Here is a 20,327-nt window from a genome sequence, read left to right as displayed (position 1 = left end):
TAAAAATTAAAAAATATTTGATTGAATTGTTGCTCGGCTATTGAAAAAAAATTCCATGAAAATTATGTGAAAAACAATCGTCGTACTTACGTACACAGTACACACGACGCTCAGCTTTTTCACACGTCATCTTTGTATCCACTCAATCGTGTTTCAATAAAATATAAACGTTTACAATGCAAAACTACAAATTTAACAAATATATATATAATATATAATATATAATATATAATATATATTATATATATGTATATATATATATATTATGTATTATGTATAATATTATATATATATATATTAGAGTTGAACACACTAATCTCTTCTATTGCGAACGAATGGCTTTTCGCGATTATACGTATGTACAAGCTTTAACTTGCCACGGATATCTTCACGACGATGCCAATAAAACGGTTATGTCTTGTGTTTTAAATAATAAATGAAATACGAAGAAAACGTACACACTCAAAGTTCTTTTACTGTTTCAATTTAACATTACGAATTTCACGAAATAAGTAACGAATGCGCATTTTTTGTAAACATGTAAATTTTAATATTGTTATGATGGATTTTGTTTTATTATAAGAACAGTCTCTCTGTTTATTTATAATATCTTTCGATCAAAAATCATTGCATTTCCAACCACATTCAATTTACTTTGCAATTAAGACGTTCTATATACAGAACGTTACAACATAAATACTTTCTTCCCGGAGTCGCAAATTTCCGTATTTGTTCGTTCTATTCTAATTTATCTACGAGAGATTTGAATGTGGTCCGCGTACGACACGCGGACAAGGAATCGTTGTTCCTCGTCGCGTTTCTCGGTCTATCTAATTGTAAGAGTAAGCTCGCAGTCTCATAATTCATGATCGTCCATCGTGTCCAACTCCTGCAGATCCTCTTTCACGATGTCGGTGTCCCCGTAACCCCAGACGTGCGTCCCGTCGCCGCTGCGTATCGCTCGACGACGTACCATCGCCGACGTGACGTACTTTCGATCATAGGCCCATCCGATCCGCGCGAAGAAATCGATGAAGCCGGTGGTGAGATTGAACGAGTAGTCGCCCAGCTCGCTCGTTTTGTAATCCCACGGGAACACGTGGTGATAATTGTGCCATCCCTCGCCGAGCGCCGCGACCGACACCGCGACATTCTCCACCGGCGAGATGTTTCTACGTGAAATAAAATCGTGTTGTGTTTTGAATTCGATGAGACTTGTGAGGAATTTTTGAGGATACAACTTTCGTCTAATCTGATCTCTGGCTCTTTTTTTTTTAAATTTCATTTCTGATTTTATTATGTTATTACGTACTTATCGTAGGGTTTCTGACCCCACAAGTGCGACACGCTGTTTACGCAGAAGGCTATGTTTAAATTCACGCAAAAGCGGAGGTTGAAGTTCACCCAGAAGGAGACCCACAGCGACTCCGACCAGATGTAACACGGGATGCTCACCGGCAGTCCGATGGCCAGAAGCGCAAACAGAGGTACGTACAACCTATGGGGGAACAAAAAAAAAACAATTCAATTTGTGCTGTGTAACAGAGAAAACAGAAATCTTCTGAATAATACAAAGATGATTGTTGCTGAAATTTTACGCAACGTGAAAACACCGTGTTAAATCTCGCTTGCCTTTTCTGCCACATAATTATGGGATCCGCTTCCAGATCGCTCATGTCGATCGCGTTACGCTTGGCGACGACGTCGGGATGAGGCGTTATGAACAGCCACCCCACGTGAGCGTAAAAGAAACCTCTCCTGACGTCGTGGGGGTCCGCGTCGGTTTCGCAGTACTTGTGATGCACCCTGTGGTCCAACGCCCATGTGTACACGTCTCTCTGCGTACACGCGAGAAGAATGTCATGTCAAAAGATTTTTCTCTGACGAGAAAATGTGCGCACTCCTTAATTATTATATATTTTCTGTGAATTTTTTATTATTTGAAGACACTGTCTTTCATCTCGAGCAGATACGATACACCCCAGTCAGAAATCGACGTCGATCAACCGTAGATCGACTAGTATAATCGACGTCGAATCGACGTCGATTCGACAAGGTATTTCTGACTGGGACTGAGTTTTTCTTGTTTGCGGCAAGAATAATTTGCTTTTTTTTATCTGAGAATTTCACATGTGCATGTTTCTTATTGCGTGTAAAATTTATAGACGTACCTGTCCTGTTATCGTGAAGAGGAAGACTAGAAGCAGACGCAGGGGCCATTTGGCTTTGTAAGCTTTATGCGACCATAGTCGGTGGACGCCAGCGGTAATGCCAAAGCCCGATGTATAAATTGTAACAAACACTGCAAATACAAAAAATACATGTAACATCCAAATAATGTTTCCGAGAACGCGCGTTATTCCCAGGATGATTCAAATGCGCTTACTTCGCAATTTCTTCTTCTGTCGCGTATCCCACGAAAATACGTTATGGGATTTTTAATTTAAAGAAAAAAAAAAAATATTCAAATCACACATACTATATTATAGCGCGAGTGAGAGTTTTTTAAGTAACTTAAATTTAACAAGAAAAAAACGAATGTTCATAAAAAGCTTTTTTAGTGTCAAACTAATTGAGATATTAGAATCTTAAAACTTAACTCGATGTGCAAAATATAATTTTTGTTTCACGTGCAAATAATTATATAGAAATTCAAACGGAATTCAATTCGAAATTTTTTTAGACTACGTGTACATTAATTTATACGTAAATTTATACGTAATAATTTTTTTTTAATTTTTACGTAATAATTTTGTACATGTATCCAAAGTTGGACTCTTGAGAAATTCTCGTTTCTTGATTAGTTTTTTTTTTTAACAAATACAGCGCGGAGTTTTTTGTTAAATCTGCTTGCATCTTTTCGCTGAAAGATATGACACGTGTTGTCCGAACGCGCGGCGACGCACGTTTCTCGCCGCAGAAATACGAGACGCGCTATCGTACGGTACATGGTTTACTCTTCCGTTTTACAGTCCACCATGTTCGATATCGGGCTTCTAAGCGTCAATTGTACGCAAACACGTGCGTTTGCGTAACCCGTTTTCGTTTGTCGACCTTTTCTCGTAAAAGCTTTCTTTAGTCATTCGCGTCGTTTGCCTCGCGTTTTCATTCATTTTCCACGGCCGTGTACGTGCGTGATTCACACTCCGCGACACAAACGAAATCTTTTTGCATGTGACTTTCGTGCGTGATGTAAATTTATTTCGAGCCTTCGACGTCGCCTTGGTCATTGCATATGCATGACGTGAGATAATACTCGTGTGTGTTTGCGGTCGCCAAGTTCCAACGATTTTTATAACTCACTCGAAAACACACTCTTATTGCTAGTTTCATGCTTGACAAATAATTTCTACGAGAGATCCTAACAATATGAGAAGATCAATATGAAATAATCAATACTCGTTTATTTTTGGAAAATTACTCACGACCAACGATGAATAGTTGCGAATATAATGTTGAAGAGAGCAAGTGTATTATTACGAATAATATATTTTTTCGTCTAATAAGTAAGTTTTGTTTCCTGTATCGTTGTACGTATTTGCATATATTGCGTATTTTAAACGGCGCGGTGCAAAATCGACTTAAAGACAAATTAATGCGGCTTATCATTTGTACGTCATAGACTCTTCTGTGCGTCACAGCGGTGATAATATTGTTCTTTAACAAAGTACCGCGGAAAATAAATTATATATATATATTGGCACGGCCTGGCTTCTCGTATCATTGACAATTAATCATTTCCGTCGATTGTTAGTTTTTGAAAACAATTATCTAAGAAGAAAAGAAAAGCGCTCATAGAGTTGTATCGTAATTGGAAAATATTGGAAAGATTGTGAAAATATATTGCTCCATTATTTTCTTGAATGTTTGCTTTTAATCATCGCGCAAATTAAAATTTTAGAAAAATTTAAAAATAATTTTATTATTATATAACCTAACAATGTCGCGAATTGTGGATATCAGTGTGGTAGGCGAGATAAAATTACTCATCGTGCAGTGTTTTGTAATACGGAATAATGCTCAGAATCGACGTGCGAAATTAAAAGCGCTATACGATCGATGACTCAACTGGATTACAAACAGTCTAAGCGTCTTTTTTCGCGCCAAGATTACGTAATTTTATTTTTTCTTCTCTTATCTCTCTTTTCCTCTTATCTCTCTCTACTAAGCTGTATTTTTTTATGTAAGTTAAACGTCAAAAAATGATAAGAGACCTCTAATTATTTCAGAAATATACTTTATGAAGGAAAAAAGTATAACGGCATACTTTTTTAAAAAAAAAAAAAAAAAAGATAATGAACAGATACATTAAATTAAAAAAGTTGCAAACATTATTAAAAAAAAAAAAGAAAAAAACTAGATTATATGTTTTTATAAAAAAAAGCCAACGATGCAAAGTTATTTGCTCTTAACGTTAAAATCATCGAGTCTGGAAAGAAGCGATTTAAAATAATTGATCGAAATGGATTCAAAATTCGAAGAAGAGATTTTGACCTTACCCCACAATGTTGTGAGCAACTTCGCCTGCGTGAACACCAAATACAATCCATAAATGCAACCGGCGTGTATAAAAATTTGCGCTGCGAGATCCGGCCATTTGATTCTCGGTACGTATTCGATCTTGGCCTCAGTCGAATCTTCATTGTCCTCATAATGTTTCACCAATTCCTGATCTTCGATCTTCATCGATCCGTCGCTTGCGGTCCTCTTCTTCGTCGCCGATTTTGCGTCGTTCATTCTGTTCAACGTAGTGCACGACGTCGGCGATATCTTCTCCTCGTACGGCGACATCCTCGACACAAGGACGCGTGTCTCCCGTAGCTTCGCAGAGCTCGCGTAAATCTTTTAAAACCACCTAGGTACCATCTGCCGGCAACGGGACCGTTTCGTCGATCTTTCGGCAAGCGGATCGACTTAACTGTCGCTCTGCATCTCAAGTGGCTTTCTCCAGTTTGGTCAACGCGCGTGACACGATTTATCGATCACGATGCCGCGCGACGCCCGATACGAAGCGGGCCTCGATCGAAATTTCAAATTGGCCCTCGATGAGAGATCTGAAAGAATCAAAGTGGAACGCGTTAAGAAATAATTTAAAATTGTTTTTTAGCAACGTTTGATTTAAGCGGCAAAACAATTTTGCAACTTTATCAAGAAATATTTGTTTGTGTTAATACCGCAACATATTTGTAATTTTGGAAATTTTTGCACAAAAAAATTCTTCACAATATAAAAAAAAACAAGATGACTATCTAAGAATATATTTTAGGACATTATATATATTGATCGCGCGCTGATAATGTGCGTCATCAAGCATCACGTCGCGATAAGATTATTTCTCAAAATAATTATTATAACGTCGTGAATTTTGAAATTGTGCTTCGACTCTCTCTCTCTCTCTCTTTTTTAAATAATTTTTCGCTATACAATTTGTATATAAATATATCGCTCGATTAAAATGTGGGATTTGGAGAGCAATCGATTTTTCTAATTATCGGATTATGCATCGAGATTAGATTATTTTCAATTCGTAGTAACACCTGGCGTTCTATTTTTGAAGTTACAAGTAAATAAACACCTGTGTTTTTTTTTCAAGATTTTTATTTCCGATAATCGCAACTGCGTGACGGTGCGAACTTTTCTCGCTCGACGTCGCGATGCGAAATCCTGCGAATTTATATGAAGTGTGACACGGTCATGCGCTTCATTAACATGCCACGTTTCTCGGCAAGTGAATCAACCAAGCATAAAACATTTTTCCTCGTTAAACCACGTTAGGTGCGAGATCTGCAGGTATCCTCGGTTCGAAACGTTAAGAAATATTATTGCGCACAGTTTACGAGCAAACCACGTCACTATCTATATATGCATTGGCAGTTGTCGCAAATATACAAGATATTTATGCTTTTTGCTGTTTACTAAGGCGAAGAAAATTGTTTGCAAGGCACAAACGGTAAACTTTAATAAACACACTGATATGTGCGTGTTTTTATATACATGTTACATAATTACGAATTAAGTAATTAAAATATTAATTTCTTTTTTTTACGTAATTATAATTTTACATAATAAATACAATTACATATGTAACTCAAATGTTAAAATTACATATGTAAACTCAAAATTAAATTCACACTTTCCAATTTTTACTTTTAATTTACGCGCGAAGTGAATAATTGAGTCGATTGTATCGTCGTGTTCGTTCTTCTTCGAGCAAAGACTACAAACGTTTGCGAGAAAATACGTTATCTGGGCGAAATTATCTGAGCGTCTTGTGATTCAATTTGGCAAAACTTTCGATTTCTTTCAGAATCTAAAGATCGATTCACAATACGCGTATAATAGAGAAACCATCTTGACATCTTAATTAACACTCTCACTCTTCCGTTCTCCGTGACGTTAAAAGACGGTATAATAAGGAACGGAATATTCCAGAATGAAGTTCCGACTCGAAGCCGGCTCGTGTTTCATTAGGCAAATGTTTCAATTATCTCTTAACCTTTTAATCTACGACATACCTTCTCCTGGTACGAGAGCTATCGCAAATCGATGTGTCGTTTATCTTTTATATTTAACCAACTGAATTTTTAAAAACTAAAAAAAAAAAAAAAAACAAGATAAGCTGCCGCGTTTTTTCTTAATTGCGATATATTTTTTATATCGGAGGTCAGATACTGCCTCCTATATACAAAATTTAAGCAATGATCTCTGGAATTAAGGAGGAAGGAAGGTTACGTGAAATTTTATAATAATTATTTATTAAGGCATTACACGCGCACGTTCGGTGATCTCATGCAACTTGTAAAAAAAACCCGCGTGGGTTTCACATTGATGCCATGTTCCTTTGCTCCGAGAGTATAAAATTACGACATATTCATCTTCGAGATCCTTTTATTACGTAACATCTGCCTGTTTTACGCTCGTGTTTTATTTTCCTCTACTTCGGCGTGACGTTTCGGATGACGAAATAATCTGCGACCTCTCTCTCTTGTGGTCGCGCAAAATCTTGAACAGATATAGATAACGAACGTATATAGAAATATGTAACGCGCTATATTACAACAATCACGATTCATTTTTGTAGATTATACGTCGTGTAATCTTAAAAAAAAAAAAAAACAATAAATAAATAACGCGCTTCAAAATTACTTTGATTAAAAATTTAATAGATATTTTTGTGTTGACGAAACAATTTGTTTTTTACGCAAATGAGACCGCGCAGTTGTTTGATAGAAAAAATAACTGAAATTCAAATACAGCACACAGCAGACGTCTATTATTATACACACGCGTACACATACACATACACGCACACACATATATATATATATATATATATACGAGAGGTTAACTGACTCGTTATTTAATTGCGAAAATTGATCCGCGGGATTCAGCGCCACGACGAATCATGCGATATTGCTGCTCGACAATTGCGAACGAACGTGGTTATATTGCGATCAATATTGCCTCTGTTCTCGCGCACACACGCCGGCTTTCGAACATATCGCGTTTTCCATCTTTGACAAACATGTATGTTGTTCTGACGTATAAATACAACTCATCGTTTTACACGAGCTGACCGCTTTTTGTTACAATTATTAGTTTTCAATTGATATATTCCACCGGACATATGTCGTTTCAAGTCGCGTTTTCATCCAATTTCTCCGCGAAAGGAGGCTCTATTTATACACGCAGCTAAAATTTGCAACAAATACATAAAATGATCGTTTCTTGAAATCGTTAAAATCGATTAATTTTAATCACTGTGTGAGAATTATATCGCGTTTCATTCGCGCACACCCGTTACATCGGGTCGGAAATAAAAAGAAGAGACGGGCCGTTAGTGGCGCCGCGAATCCTAAGTATAGGGGATGGATTTGAGACTCCTTCATCAATGAAGATAGAAGTCGCTCGAGAATCTTCTCTCACTTCGCGAGCGTTTTCTTATTTTCAGGAGTGTTACGACTATTCTTCGTAAGAAATAACAACAGCGCACCTCTTCTTTCGATGTTAACGAATAAAGTTCCGTTTTTTTTTGTTTCTTTTTGTTTTTAATTTCTTACTAGCTCTCTCTCTCTCTCTCCCTCTCTCTCCGTCTCCCTTATTGCAAATTTGCGTGAAATCTGTAATAAGAGATGCGAGCGTAAGAATTGTCGATAAAATTACTGCCGATTAATTTAACTTATCAAAAAATCGAAATCTTTCAATTCTTTTTCTAGCTTTTTTATCCCGTGTCTTATCGGTGAGAGACTTTCTGATATCGATTCTGTGGATTTCTTTATCGCAAAATTCTCACTCGAGATAGTGTACGCAGTGATTTCAAACAACTGTGCGTGTGTGTGAGAGCGCGCGCGCTCAAACATCTTATCGGACAACGATAAGGAAATAATTCTCAATAGTCAGAAGGTGATCGAATGCGCATCGACCCTCTCCGTTTTGTAAATGAATTGATCGCGCGCAGTGAATCATTTCGCGAATTAAACGGTATCGTAATGGACGTGACTCATTCTGTGTATCTCGCCGCGACTCATACGTAATATCACGACGCTATCTAGTGTGTGCTCTTTTTTTTTTCTTTGGAAGATATTTCAAAGTCTAATTAAGTTGTTATTTTCAAGCTCTCTGAGAGATCGTTAGACACAAAAAAAATATACAGAAATATCTCCTTTGAATTATAACTCAACGATTATCGAATAACACATACACACGCGCGTGTAACGATGTGAAGCGAGAGAGCGTCACACTTCCGACCGGTCCTCCGATCTCTTTTTCCTCGAAGAAGAGACGTATGTATTTTTGTAACCGAATGAGCTATAAATACAGCGCAGAAGTTCAACATCGCAACAGTAGGCGTGAGTTCTTTTCTGTTGAGGAACTGCAATAATGTAGGTTAATTCTTGACGCAACGAGTTTTTGCTGGAAATCGCCGCGCCGCGACGATTACGTACCCCAGGGCGTGTCGTCGATAAATTTATCTTCGGCACGTGTTGTCTTTTTTTTTTCTCGCGATCGTTTTCATCTTTCAGAGGTATTTCCCGATGTTTCACTAAAGCTGCCTATATGCGACGAGTAGTAACGCGTGTAGTAATAACAAATTAGTTTTTTTTTTTTTTTTTTTTTTTTTTTTTTTTTTTTTTTTTTTTTTTTTTTTTTTTTTTTTGATCATACAAACCGGATAGAAGAGTTCTCGCTTTGAGACGCTTAGCGCGCGCGACTAATTAACCGTGGAAATCGTTTGTTTGATTTTTCGACTCCCATTCAGAGAAAATAATTTACATTCTTGCGTATCCCGTTCCCATTTTTATGGCAACGGGAAATGCTGCATAATTTTCACGCTCAATTTCGCACGGTGGAAATTAATTTAGTGCGCTGCGCTTGCAATGAGATTACGAACGCCTCGGGCAATGGGAATTAATTGAAAATAATTGCGCCGGACTACGACGTGTCTCGCGATCAATTCTGATCAGCCTCCCCGATGTGATAGTGATTAACATCAGAATTGAAGCGATAAAATGGAAGCGATAAAATGGAGAATAGCGCGTATTTACGCGCTTGAGAAAGGATTGGTTTCGCGGAAAGTTTCATCTTCTTACATGTAAAATGCGTTGTGTTTGAATTCTAGGAATAATAAAACGTTACGTAGCTTTTTCTATTATATTTCAAATTTCATGGAAAATGATAACGTTATTAATTATTTGATTAATTTTCAATTTTATAATTTTTTCAATGTTTAATCTCTTTTTTCTTCTTATCCGTCTACTTTTTCACAGATTATCTGTTTATCAATTGAAACCGTTCTAGAGGATGTCGCGAAAAATAATAAAAAAAAATTAAAAAAAAAAAATGTTCACCAAGAGTAGATAAGAGTCACCCTAATCCACAGTTCCATGTGATATCTAATAAACGAGCGGCAATATCCAAGATTGGAATTTCCGTTCTATTCTGTGTGTAGAAATATAATCTCTGACAGCCAGCAATATTACTTTCAAAAAAAAAAAAAAAAAAAAAAAAAGATATCGCGAAAAAAAGAAAAAAATGATTATATTTTTAACGCAAATCTGTGTGACGATTGATCTCTCTTTTGACACATGATTCATCCTTCGTTTAAATTGTTATGTCTCACATTTCATACGATTAGATTACGACTTTTAAATGTACAGAAGCACACATGTTTAATTAAACGATATAAATAGCGACGTCGCAATGTGAGTATTCGATGTAGTTAGAGATTATTCGATTGTGAGAAAATAAAACAATCCGGGAGGAATGAACTTTTGTTTATATTTGTACAAATATATTTGTAACACACACATTATCTCAATCGTTTCGAATCTCCGAGATAAGTTGAACGATTGTTCAAATCGAAACGCCTAACTATAAAACTGCGACGCGTATCGATGATCAAACCCCGACGGGAGCAGCAAACGCCAATTGATCGGATTCGTTCGGGTCAATTTGCAGCACGCTCGAGATTTTACATTACAGAAGAATTCAACCCGCAAAAGATTATTGTACGAAAAAAGACGAACAATAAAGGCCGCGAAAGTTACTTGTCTCCGTAATCGCGCGAGTTCAATAAAAATTACGAAATGTCGGAGCAAAGGTCATCTCCATTTTTTTTTATTTTTTCCAGAAAAGAAAGAAGTACGTCCGCGAGATAGTAGTATCTGAATACAACGACGCGTAGACATTCTAGCGTTTGTTTTTTTTTATTTGTTGTTAGATATGTGCAAGAGAGAGAGAGATTGAGAGAGAGAAAAAGAAAGAGAGCGATTTCATTAATCTGAGCAAATTGTGCGTTTTAACACGATGACATGATTAAATGCATTTGCATCATTATTTTCATGACAAAGTGCGATAAGACGGGGTAGGTGTGTGTATAATAGCGTTGCCGATCAATAAAGCCGAGGAAAGGCATTTGTCGCGCAAAAGACGAACGCCGACGAACGTCTTGACGATCTTCGAAGAGAGAATTTGTTCGTTCTATATCTACATTATATACAAATTGCGAGACGACCCAATACATCTGCTGCTCGGTGTGTTGTTTCATCTGCCCCCGGTTTATATAACGTGTACGTTCAATCGGAATTCATGGTTCACGGTCGAATCGTTCTGTCATCCCGTCAGTTCTCGATGCCGGAGAACTTCTTAAGCGATCTTCGCCGACGTGAGCACAAAACAACGTGAGATATGAAGACTGAAATGAGAACACAGCTAACGCCGTTCGAGAGAACGCGAAGCCGATTACGCGAAGTCGCGATTTCGATTATTTCGAAACGTTATGTGTCGTCCAATAAAAATAAATAAAAACGTAACAAAAGAAACGCGTTTTCGGTAGAAAAAAACGTGCTCGTTTGATTTTGTTTGTTGCGTAAAAAAAAAAAATTTGATCTCGCGATAAGTTTCTAAAAAAAAAAAAAAACAAGCGAATTAAAACAACGTCTTTCAAACGACAATCGAGGATGTGTGAAGGACAATTTATTTATTACCGGTTGCTTTTGTTTTCCGCGGAGGAACTCGGGTCGGGACGGATATTATTAAACGACGACGAGAATACGATAGGCCGGATATCATTAAATAACAAAGAAAATGTGCATCTGCAACGGGAACGGCGGGGTTAACGATCACATGCGTAATCAGTAAATTCAGAATGAAGTTGCACGTTCATGCGATGAATCTGGTATTCGAATCCACGCCCAGCATTATGTGTGCGTGTGTGTGTGTGTGTGTGTGTGTGTGTATGTTACACGAGAGACATGTGTACACGCGATAACGAGCGAGAGCGTCCGTCGTGGAGGTTAAAAAAATTCGCCTTGAAGTCGACTTACGAATGCGAACGACGGAGAAACGTGTGTGTATCGACGAAATTGATCGATATCTTATTTTTTGCTAATGAGGTTGTCAGAACTAGTAAGGAGGAGAGGACAAGAGATCCCTTGTGCTCTTTTCGCTTTCTTTGAGAATTCCAGCTTGTGAAATATGCACAAAATTTATCGACAAATTTGCATTTGAACTCGCGTGAACCTTCTGCTATTTGTTTAATGTGACGTACGCACGTCAAATTTCGGAGTCGTCTTTGACAGAGAGAAAGAGAGAGAGAGAGAGAGAGAGAGAGAGAGAGAGAGAGAGAAAGCCCCAACATTAAATTATCTAATAGACAGTTACTATAGTATTTCGTACACACACACACAATATTGTTTTGAAATTAAAAAATTAAAATAAAATAACATTATTTAATATTTTCTTATTTTATTTTACTGTAAGAGAGGGAATAAAAAAAATTTTCTTCGGCGTTAACTGTCTACAGTTATCGCCGTACGGACGAAATATAAAAACATCGATATTAAAAATGAGTAACGTTACTTGGAAACAACATTAAAAAGAGAATCGACCGATGATCTTAAAGATTATAATAATAGAAGTCGCGAATGGGGCGACTTCGAGGTCACGAGACACATTAAATAGAAAAATACACGCTCGCCTTCAGACGCGTGTACCTGAGATCTGTGCTTAGTGTACGTAAGGCGGACATAACGGTGAAGAAATACGCAGGTGATTGCGTGCGACAAGCACGTGGGAACGGTGACGCTTTTTCACGTCCGGCAAAAACTGATTTGCTAAAACGCGACAGAGAGACGGTGTTGAAAACAAAACTCCTATAGAATATAAAAAAATTATTTACGTCCCTTGTTTATGGTGGCCATATGTTTTTCAGAAAAATTTTTTCTTTGGCGCAAAACTAAAAAAAAAAAAAAAAAACAAAGATAAGAAGAGAAAATTTTCTCTTTTGTAATCAACAATGTTAGTTCGGACTCATTATTGAATAATAATTCTGCCTATTTGAGACCAAACGTAGCACACCAGGGACAAATAAAGAGTATTACACGTAATTAATCAAGTTTGATGACATCTGACGGAAGATAAATTACAAAAAAAACAAAACCGATATATCAATCATTCAGACGTTGACGTTTATTGGATACTATGCCGCTCGTGAACACTTGTTAAAAAGTAAACTGAGGTTCGGTTCTACACTTTGTAGAACCGAGTGGACAGAGAAAGGACAGAAAGGAGTATAGGAATTGCTCGCAAATGCTTGACTTAATTAATTTTAATTAATTAATTACAGCAATTATTTCAATCTAATTAAATGATCGTAGTAAAATGAACAAGTTGAAATTATTAATTGAATAATCTAATTTCTATTCGAATAATTATAGTTGTAGGAAAGAGACTGAGACAAAAAAAAGAGAGAGAAAGAGAGGAGAAAAAAAAGAGACGGTAAATATCTGAAATTAAACTGGTATTACGAAGCAAGAAATGACTCGCACAAGTAAATACTCGACGTGTGTTTACTTGTTATGTCATTCATGACGACCCAAGTTGTACACGTAGAGCGGCATAATTGCTCGTCTTGTTTGCGCCGAGTTCACTTCCAGTGGATTATTAGGTATTGTCGTTAACGCGACCGTCAATCGCGCCACGACAGCCTCACGCGGTCATCGATAATTGCCGGACGAGACCGGCAATCGTTAAAAACACGCATGCCGACGTTCTCCGTCGCGTCGAAAGTGGGTTACACACGGCGAAATGCAATGCAAATCAAAATGAATCTAATTGACGCTCGATCTCTCGCGCGATCGTGATCTCGCATTCTTGATCGTTCATCCGAACGTTTCAGATTAAATCAGAAATATATGCGCGTCTCTCTCTCTCTCTCAATTATTACATAAACGCTTCATTACACTCGTCATCGATCGATCGATTTCTCGAACGCGATGACGTCCGATCTTTTTCAACTATAACCTTATCTAACTTTAAACTCCGAATTTTAGAAAATAAATGTACTCACACGTCGGCGAAATATAATGCGGCACCCGGTCTTCTCCTCGCAGTCGCCGATGATTCAACAGAATATCGCGATGTGTGCGGTTTCTCTCGTACACGCTCGGCGATAAAAGTCCCGAGATATCGAGTTGCTCTCGCCCCACCGCAAAGCCACGATAAACACGTGCGCGAAATTCCAGAAAGAGAAAGCGATCAAGAGATAAATCGAATTCGCCGAATTTATTCGTGTGTGTGTGTATGTAACAGCTTCACGCGTAGAAAACGTGTCTTTTCTATCTCAAAAGTAGTGACGCTCTTATCAGCGGTCTGTCCCGCACATCGATCAGCCGGTTGATTTAAATGTAAAAAAAAAAAAAGGTTTTGAATTTTTCTTCCTTCCGAAGAATCGTCCGGCCGCTAAAACAAATAGTCTTTGTGATTAATAATGTAATCCCGACCTCGTCTAACGTTTTGTGTTAGAGCGTATATGCGTGTGAGTGTGTTTAATCAATATTAATCAATATTGATTAAATCAATATTGATTAATCAATATTAGTCAATATTCAATCAATTACGCGCGATTTCGAAATTATCGTCGGCTCTTTCGCACGCGTCGCGACGCACGTTTTCAAGTCGGAGCAAACCCCGCACTGTCTCTTCTCTCTCTCTCTCTCTCTCTCTCTCTCTCTTTCTTTCTTTTTCGTTCAACAGGTTTTATTCTATCGTGAAACCGGAAGTTTCACAATAGAAATTTCTAAGGAAAATTTGGCAATCGGCCTGCCGACAGGACGCGCGCGCAAATGCAAACTGAGCGTCGTCGCGACGCGCCGGCTTTCATGTGGCGTCAGACTCCCCCGTTACTTACGAACCGTCATCACATCGCACAGCTGGATTTCTATCATCGTAGATGGCGCTACGAAGGTCCATATAATAAGGCCGGAAGATTTTACTCGGACTAATGAGAATATATGTTGCGTATGTGTAAAACGATAATTTCAAGGATTATTTAAATGATATTTATAATGATAAGATAATGTATTTAAATGTGAATTTAAATGGATTCGAAACAAAAGAATAAGAAAAATGTGATTTTTTATTTCAACGATAAAAAAAATAATTTTTGACGCTGAGAAACAATAAAAACAGATGTAATAAAAATTTTTTTAATAAAAATTCTTTTCACTTCAATTATATCAGAAAAATTATATCTATTAATAAAAACTGTGTCGCATGTATCGCAAGCGCGATATGATTGTATCCCACGTAGATCACGTGCACGTATGCTCGAATATCGAATCATGCGAAGGAATCCAGCTATGCGAGACCTCGTCGGAGTAATGAGTCTACACATGTATTCAATTGAAGGGAAAATTGATCCATCTATTTATTGATACGCCTCATATCGACATGTAAAAAAAAAAAAAATGACAGTCTCGCGATCGATATCAGCCTTGCAAAGGTTCGGATAATTGCGCGTGTGTGTCGCGTTATTGTTTGTTCGCGTTTCACAATGCGACAATTTGGCATGCACTGAGCGTGACCGGCTTTTGAAGAGAAAATTGCATGACGCGTCGTAACTACGTTCTATTTTCACGCCCAAAGAGTACAGGAATGTGAAATTTTACGTCTTTCGTGAGAAGAAAAAAATTGTTATTTTATAAATACTAAAAATTATAAGTTGAAAAAACTATGTTAAATGTGTTCTCTAAAATCGAATACGTTAAACACAATTATAATAATAATAATATACGCGCGTATATACATATAGTGAACCTCTCTAGCTTTGCCTGCCAGTATGCAATTGTTTATACCTCGCTGCACCGAGTGAACTGTATTATTACAACTCAGACATTACATATCAGAATTTTATTGAACGCAATTAACATTTGAAAGAATGAACACCTTATGAACGACATTTTAACATCTTATTAAATTGAATTACACAGAAATATCAAAATAAATATTTGCAGAGGCTCTAGTGACTTATATGAAAAAAATGTATCATAATTTAAAATATATTAAATTTACTTTAAAAAAAATATCATTTTTCTACATTCATTATTTACATCTCTCTATCAACGTATAAATAATGTAATATCGTTAACAAATGATAAAGAGAAACACTTGTGTTTTATATAATCAGTACGTTCTTGCCAGCAACAGTTTTCAAAATATGATAAGAACAAGTTCTCAACAATTTATCAACAATAAACTTAAATTAAATTTTCATCAATTTATAAATGGAAATCATTGTTCACATATTATTGACTCAATGTGCTGAGTTCTATTGTCAAACATCTGTGGAACAATTGTTGTAACTAATGTTTATGGCAATTGAGTCAATAATATGTGAACAATGATTTCCATTCATAAATTGATAAAAATTTAATTTAAGTTTATTGCCGATAAATTGTTGAGAACTTGTTCTTATTATATTTTGAAAACTGTTGCTGACAAGAACGTACTGATTATATAAAACGCAAGTGTTTCTCTTTATCATTTGTTAACGATGTCGCATTATTAAACTATACTGAATTGAATACAAAAACATTTTCGTGGCGTAAAATGAAAAGCAATTCGTGAGCAATTTAATCTATACAATGATGTGCTTTATATTGAGTTTTCATGTTTGGCAATCTGGATTATTATTCAATCTAATGTTACTAAATAATCTTATTGTAAAAAGTGCTAGAGAGGATCTTGTTTGTCAAAAGGTTAAAGTTTTTTTTTTTTGTTAACGATTTAAAATTACTTTACACTTCGTATTTCAATTTACTGAAGTGTTTTCACAAGGTTAAGCTCATACCGATAAGCAATATCTTGGAGGAGGTACTTGTATAAATCTCCTGCCTCTTATTTCCGTCTCCAACATTTGACTGTGCGCTTCAAAGTAAGTTGTTCGTGAAATTTTTTATTATCTCGCATCATGCACTCGCAACTATTTTTACAATAAGATTATTATTTAGTAACGTAAGATTGAGAGAGTAATAACCCAGATTGCCAAACATGAAAACTCATTATAAAGCACATCATTGTATAGATTAAGTTGCTCACGAATTGCTTTTCATTTTACTCCACAAAAATGTTTTTGTCAATTCAGTATAGTTTAATAATGCGATATTGTTAACAAATGATAAAGAGAAACAAAATGTTGGAAATAAGAGGCCATTAAAATGAATTCAAATATAAATGTTTTTTTACGTTTCGAAAAAAAATATCAATTTGTTCAATTTATTTTGTTTTAAATTTTTTTTCCGAAGTGTGTCGCTTATCGACAGAGAAGAAAGCGAGTACTCTCCTTCGCCGTGGACCTTGGGCACGGCAGTAGTGGCGCCGCGGATCAATCGGACCAGCCGGCGCTATCCCGTGTACAGTACATCTTTGCTATTTTCGAACCTTATATTTATCGTAAACAGGCGCGCCTTGGAACACGTTCGCGATCAGCTCACGCGTACGCGTTAATTGCGACATATTGAGAGAGAGATCGGCGTGGTGCGATGATGATCGAGAGAACGCGCCAGGGTGCAGGTCTCATGCGACCCCATCGGGGGTGGCGCGCGATCCTTTGCCCGAGGCGCGAGAAGGTGCATCGACCAGCCGCAACTGTCCGCAGCTGGAATTTCATCGGCCGCATCCTTTTGTTTTCTCGTTGTCGCGATCGTTTTTATTCGTCGAAATCGGCATGCACACACGCGCGACAAACACCTGCTCGTTCGATTTGATTCACGCACACACTTGCAATGTATAGTGACTAATTCGATTGAATGCAAAATTCTCATTTGCAAATCTCTGCTATCGAATTTAATCGATTGAATTTAATCAATGACGTTGATAAAAGATATTAATTTTATTAAATTAATTTAGTTGCACACGTAAAAAATTTGCACCTTCTTCTGGTTTTTAATTTCTTTCCCTCTGTCTTTATAAAATTAGCGTTAATTTCTTATAAGAAAATTTCTTCATCTCGGCATGAACTACTTTGTGACGTTACTTCTCGAAAGAGAAATATAACGACGATTAACGAACGAAAGAGGAGCAAGTTCAATCGCTAGCGGCGAGTCTCGTGATAACTGCGCGTCTTCCGAAAATGAAACGATCTTATTTCATTCTCTCCTCGCTTTCTCTGTCACGACAATTATCACGACGATGAAAACTCGCGTGCAAAAAGAAACATCGTTCGATATATCGTTCGGAGAGAGACCTGCGTTAGGCTGTTCGTTAAAGAAAACGCATGACGATGCGCAATCTTCGTCCGTTATTTATATTGAAACGTCTTGTATTTGTTTCTGTTTTTGTCGTGTGTGCCGCTGCATTCTGGATTCGCACAATTTGCGTCCGAAAATGTTCTTTTCTCTCTCTCGCAAGAGAGTTTTAAGGAATCGAATTTGTAAATGAGTTTTCGGTGTTGTGGCATCGTATTGCTCGACGATTCTACCGGAATTAAAAGAATTCAACGTATCAGAAATCTTTGTTGTACAATTAACATCTTAAAAATTACACAAACGTGCATGTGTGTCTGAGAACGCAATGTGCAAATATTACGCTTAAAAATATGATACATTAATGTATACATTATGCATCAATCGCTTATTAGTTTTTATCACTTTACGTGCCTGATCATTTAAATATATTTTATCTTATTTCCGTGTTACGTGTCGTTTTTTACTGTATCATACAAAGTGGTTTTTTATTGTATCATACACACTGATCATTTGCCAACATTGCATAACTGATATCTGTTTTATTGTTAGACACATTATTATGTAACTTGTTTGTAATATGTTTGGAAAAAAATCTTTATAGACAAATTTTACGTCTGATTGTGTGTAATGATAAAACATCATATACAAAAGATCATCTCGCACAATCGTATATATATAAAATATGTAAAATTATATGTAAATTATTTATAACAAACATCGAAGTTTTGTCCAGCCAGGACTTTTTTCCAGAGATAAGCACTAACATTAAAGATATTGAAAGAACGAGTGAGTAGATTTTAATTGTTATAATATAGACGTTTAATTACAACACGATTGATTTAAACTAAAAAAAACCACGACGCTCTCTCTAATGTTGTTCTAAAAATGATTTCACCAGATGAAAAAATCAGCCTTGACGAGACTGACAATTTATGCGCCAACAAATGTTTGCCAAAGGGACGTGAAATTCTGTTATCACTTTGTTTGACATTTTGTACGTGTGTACGAATGTGTGCGCGCGAGTAAGCCTCGTCAAATTCTTTCTCGTCACAAACCTGACAAACACAACGATCTCCCTCGATGTGTTTGCCTTTTGTTTTTAAAATATGTAATCGTCTCACATACAAGTCATGCAAGTAGTTGTTTTGCGAAATTCAAATATCAACGATAGAAAAAAAAAAAATCGAACACGATTTCTGCGAGGATTTTTTTTTCGTAAAAGTTTTTTTTTAGGTTTTGTTTGTATAAATTTATTTCTTAAAAAAGAAAACGAATACGCATGATGCAAGTAAGATAATTGGTATAATTACTTGCTTTTAATTATATACGACACACTTATGAACGTGTTGTTACACTTATTTTTCGAACAAATCGCGTTTTTTATTCTAGTATTTCTGTTGCAGTAAAAAGAAAAAATAATAATTTCAATATTTTTTATTATACTATCTCCATATCTGTTTTTAAAAATATATGTTTAATACATATAAAATTGTGATCTGAAATACGGCGAACATCCTCGGACTCAAAGTGCTGAATCAAACGAAGTAATAAGTAACACTCGGCAAAAATATGAGCCACTTCTTTTACGGGTATTGTATTTGTAACAAATTTTACACAAAAATAATTAGAACCAGAATGTTTTGATTATATATAACATGTAATCGACGTCAATTTATAAAAACCAAATGTTTGGAAAAAAATTCTTGATAGTAATTATAAATTATTTATATGTGGTCTTTAATCAGATATCAAACTTATTCATATAGGCATTTACAAATTCGACTGCTTAAAACTCTCTTGCGAGAGAGAGAGAAAAGAATAGTAATTATAAATTATTTATATGTAGTCTTTAATCACAGATATCAAACTTACTCATATAGGCTGGACGTTTTTCTTAGATAAAAATCACATCTATCATATTATTATTATTATATGTGTGTGAGTGGATGTGATTTTTATCTAAGAAAAACGTCCTGCCTATATGAGTAACCTTGATATCTGATTAAAGACTACATATAAATAATGTATAATTACTACCAAGAACTTTTTTCCGAACATTTGTTTTTTATAAATTGACGTCGATTAAATGTTATTCTAATTGGTATTCGCGTTTCACAGCAATTACCCGTTTCTGATTCACTTCGTGATTAACATTTTATTTATATTTTTGCAGTTGTTCTTACTACAGAAATATAATCACAGACGACAAACAATAAGCGCTTACTAAAAATGTCCAAGTTCTGTCGAACAAGATCGATTGATACATACATTTGAAAGATTTCCAAGGCAGCGATAAAATAA

At 36.2% G+C, this 20,327-nt stretch overlaps 1 protein-coding gene across 3 annotated transcripts; it reads right to left on the bottom strand.

Annotated features, from left to right (window-relative positions):
• Window positions 1-249: 249 nt before the first annotated feature.
• LOC109856075 (acyl-CoA Delta(11) desaturase-like) lies at window positions 250-14,647 on the bottom strand. 3 transcript variants are annotated; one of them, XM_020430940.1, is made up of 7 exons: window positions 14,400-14,647; window positions 13,850-14,241; window positions 4,500-5,054; window positions 2,172-2,302; window positions 1,633-1,838; window positions 1,313-1,498; window positions 250-1,172 (listed from the first exon to the last, which is right to left on the bottom strand). In XM_020430940.1, exons 3-7 carry the CDS (start codon window positions 4,789-4,791, stop codon window positions 857-859), a joined length of 1,131 nt encoding a protein of 376 aa, XP_020286529.1. In that variant the 5' UTR covers window positions 4,792-5,054; window positions 13,850-14,241; window positions 14,400-14,647; the 3' UTR covers window positions 250-856. The 3 variants fall into 3 exon arrangements, with proteins under 3 accessions (XP_020286529.1, XP_020286530.1, XP_020286531.1); XM_020430941.1 differs by having other exon boundaries at window positions 13,850-14,151; XM_020430942.1 differs by lacking the exons at window positions 13,850-14,241; window positions 14,400-14,647 and adding an exon at window positions 7,354-7,372.
• Between the last annotated feature and the right edge of the window lie 5,680 nt (window positions 14,648-20,327).

Source organism: Pseudomyrmex gracilis, unplaced genomic scaffold, assembly GCF_002006095.1.
Source record: "Pseudomyrmex gracilis isolate BER0280 unplaced genomic scaffold, ASM200609v1 scaffold_106, whole genome shotgun sequence".
In the NCBI taxonomy this organism is placed as follows: Eukaryota; Metazoa; Arthropoda; class Insecta; order Hymenoptera; family Formicidae; genus Pseudomyrmex; species Pseudomyrmex gracilis.
Note: the sequence above shows the minus strand (reverse complement) of the source record. Positions and strands in the feature narration are given on the sequence as shown.

What these genes read in the sequence shown, in the direction of transcription:
- LOC109856075 (XM_020430940.1), bottom strand. Translation starts at nt 4,791, where the DNA reads ATGTCGCCGTACGAGGAGAAGATATCGCCGACGTCGTGCACTACGTTG. An exon ending in GTTGCTCACAACATTGTGGG is followed by an intron (nt 2,303 to 4,499) that starts GTAAGGTCAAAA and finishes TTGTATTTGCAG; the next exon opens with TGTTTGTTACAATTTATACA. An exon ending in ATAATTATGTGGCAGAAAAG is followed by an intron (nt 1,499 to 1,632) that starts GCAAGCGAGATT and finishes GTTCCCCCATAG; the next exon opens with GTTGTACGTACCTCTGTTTG.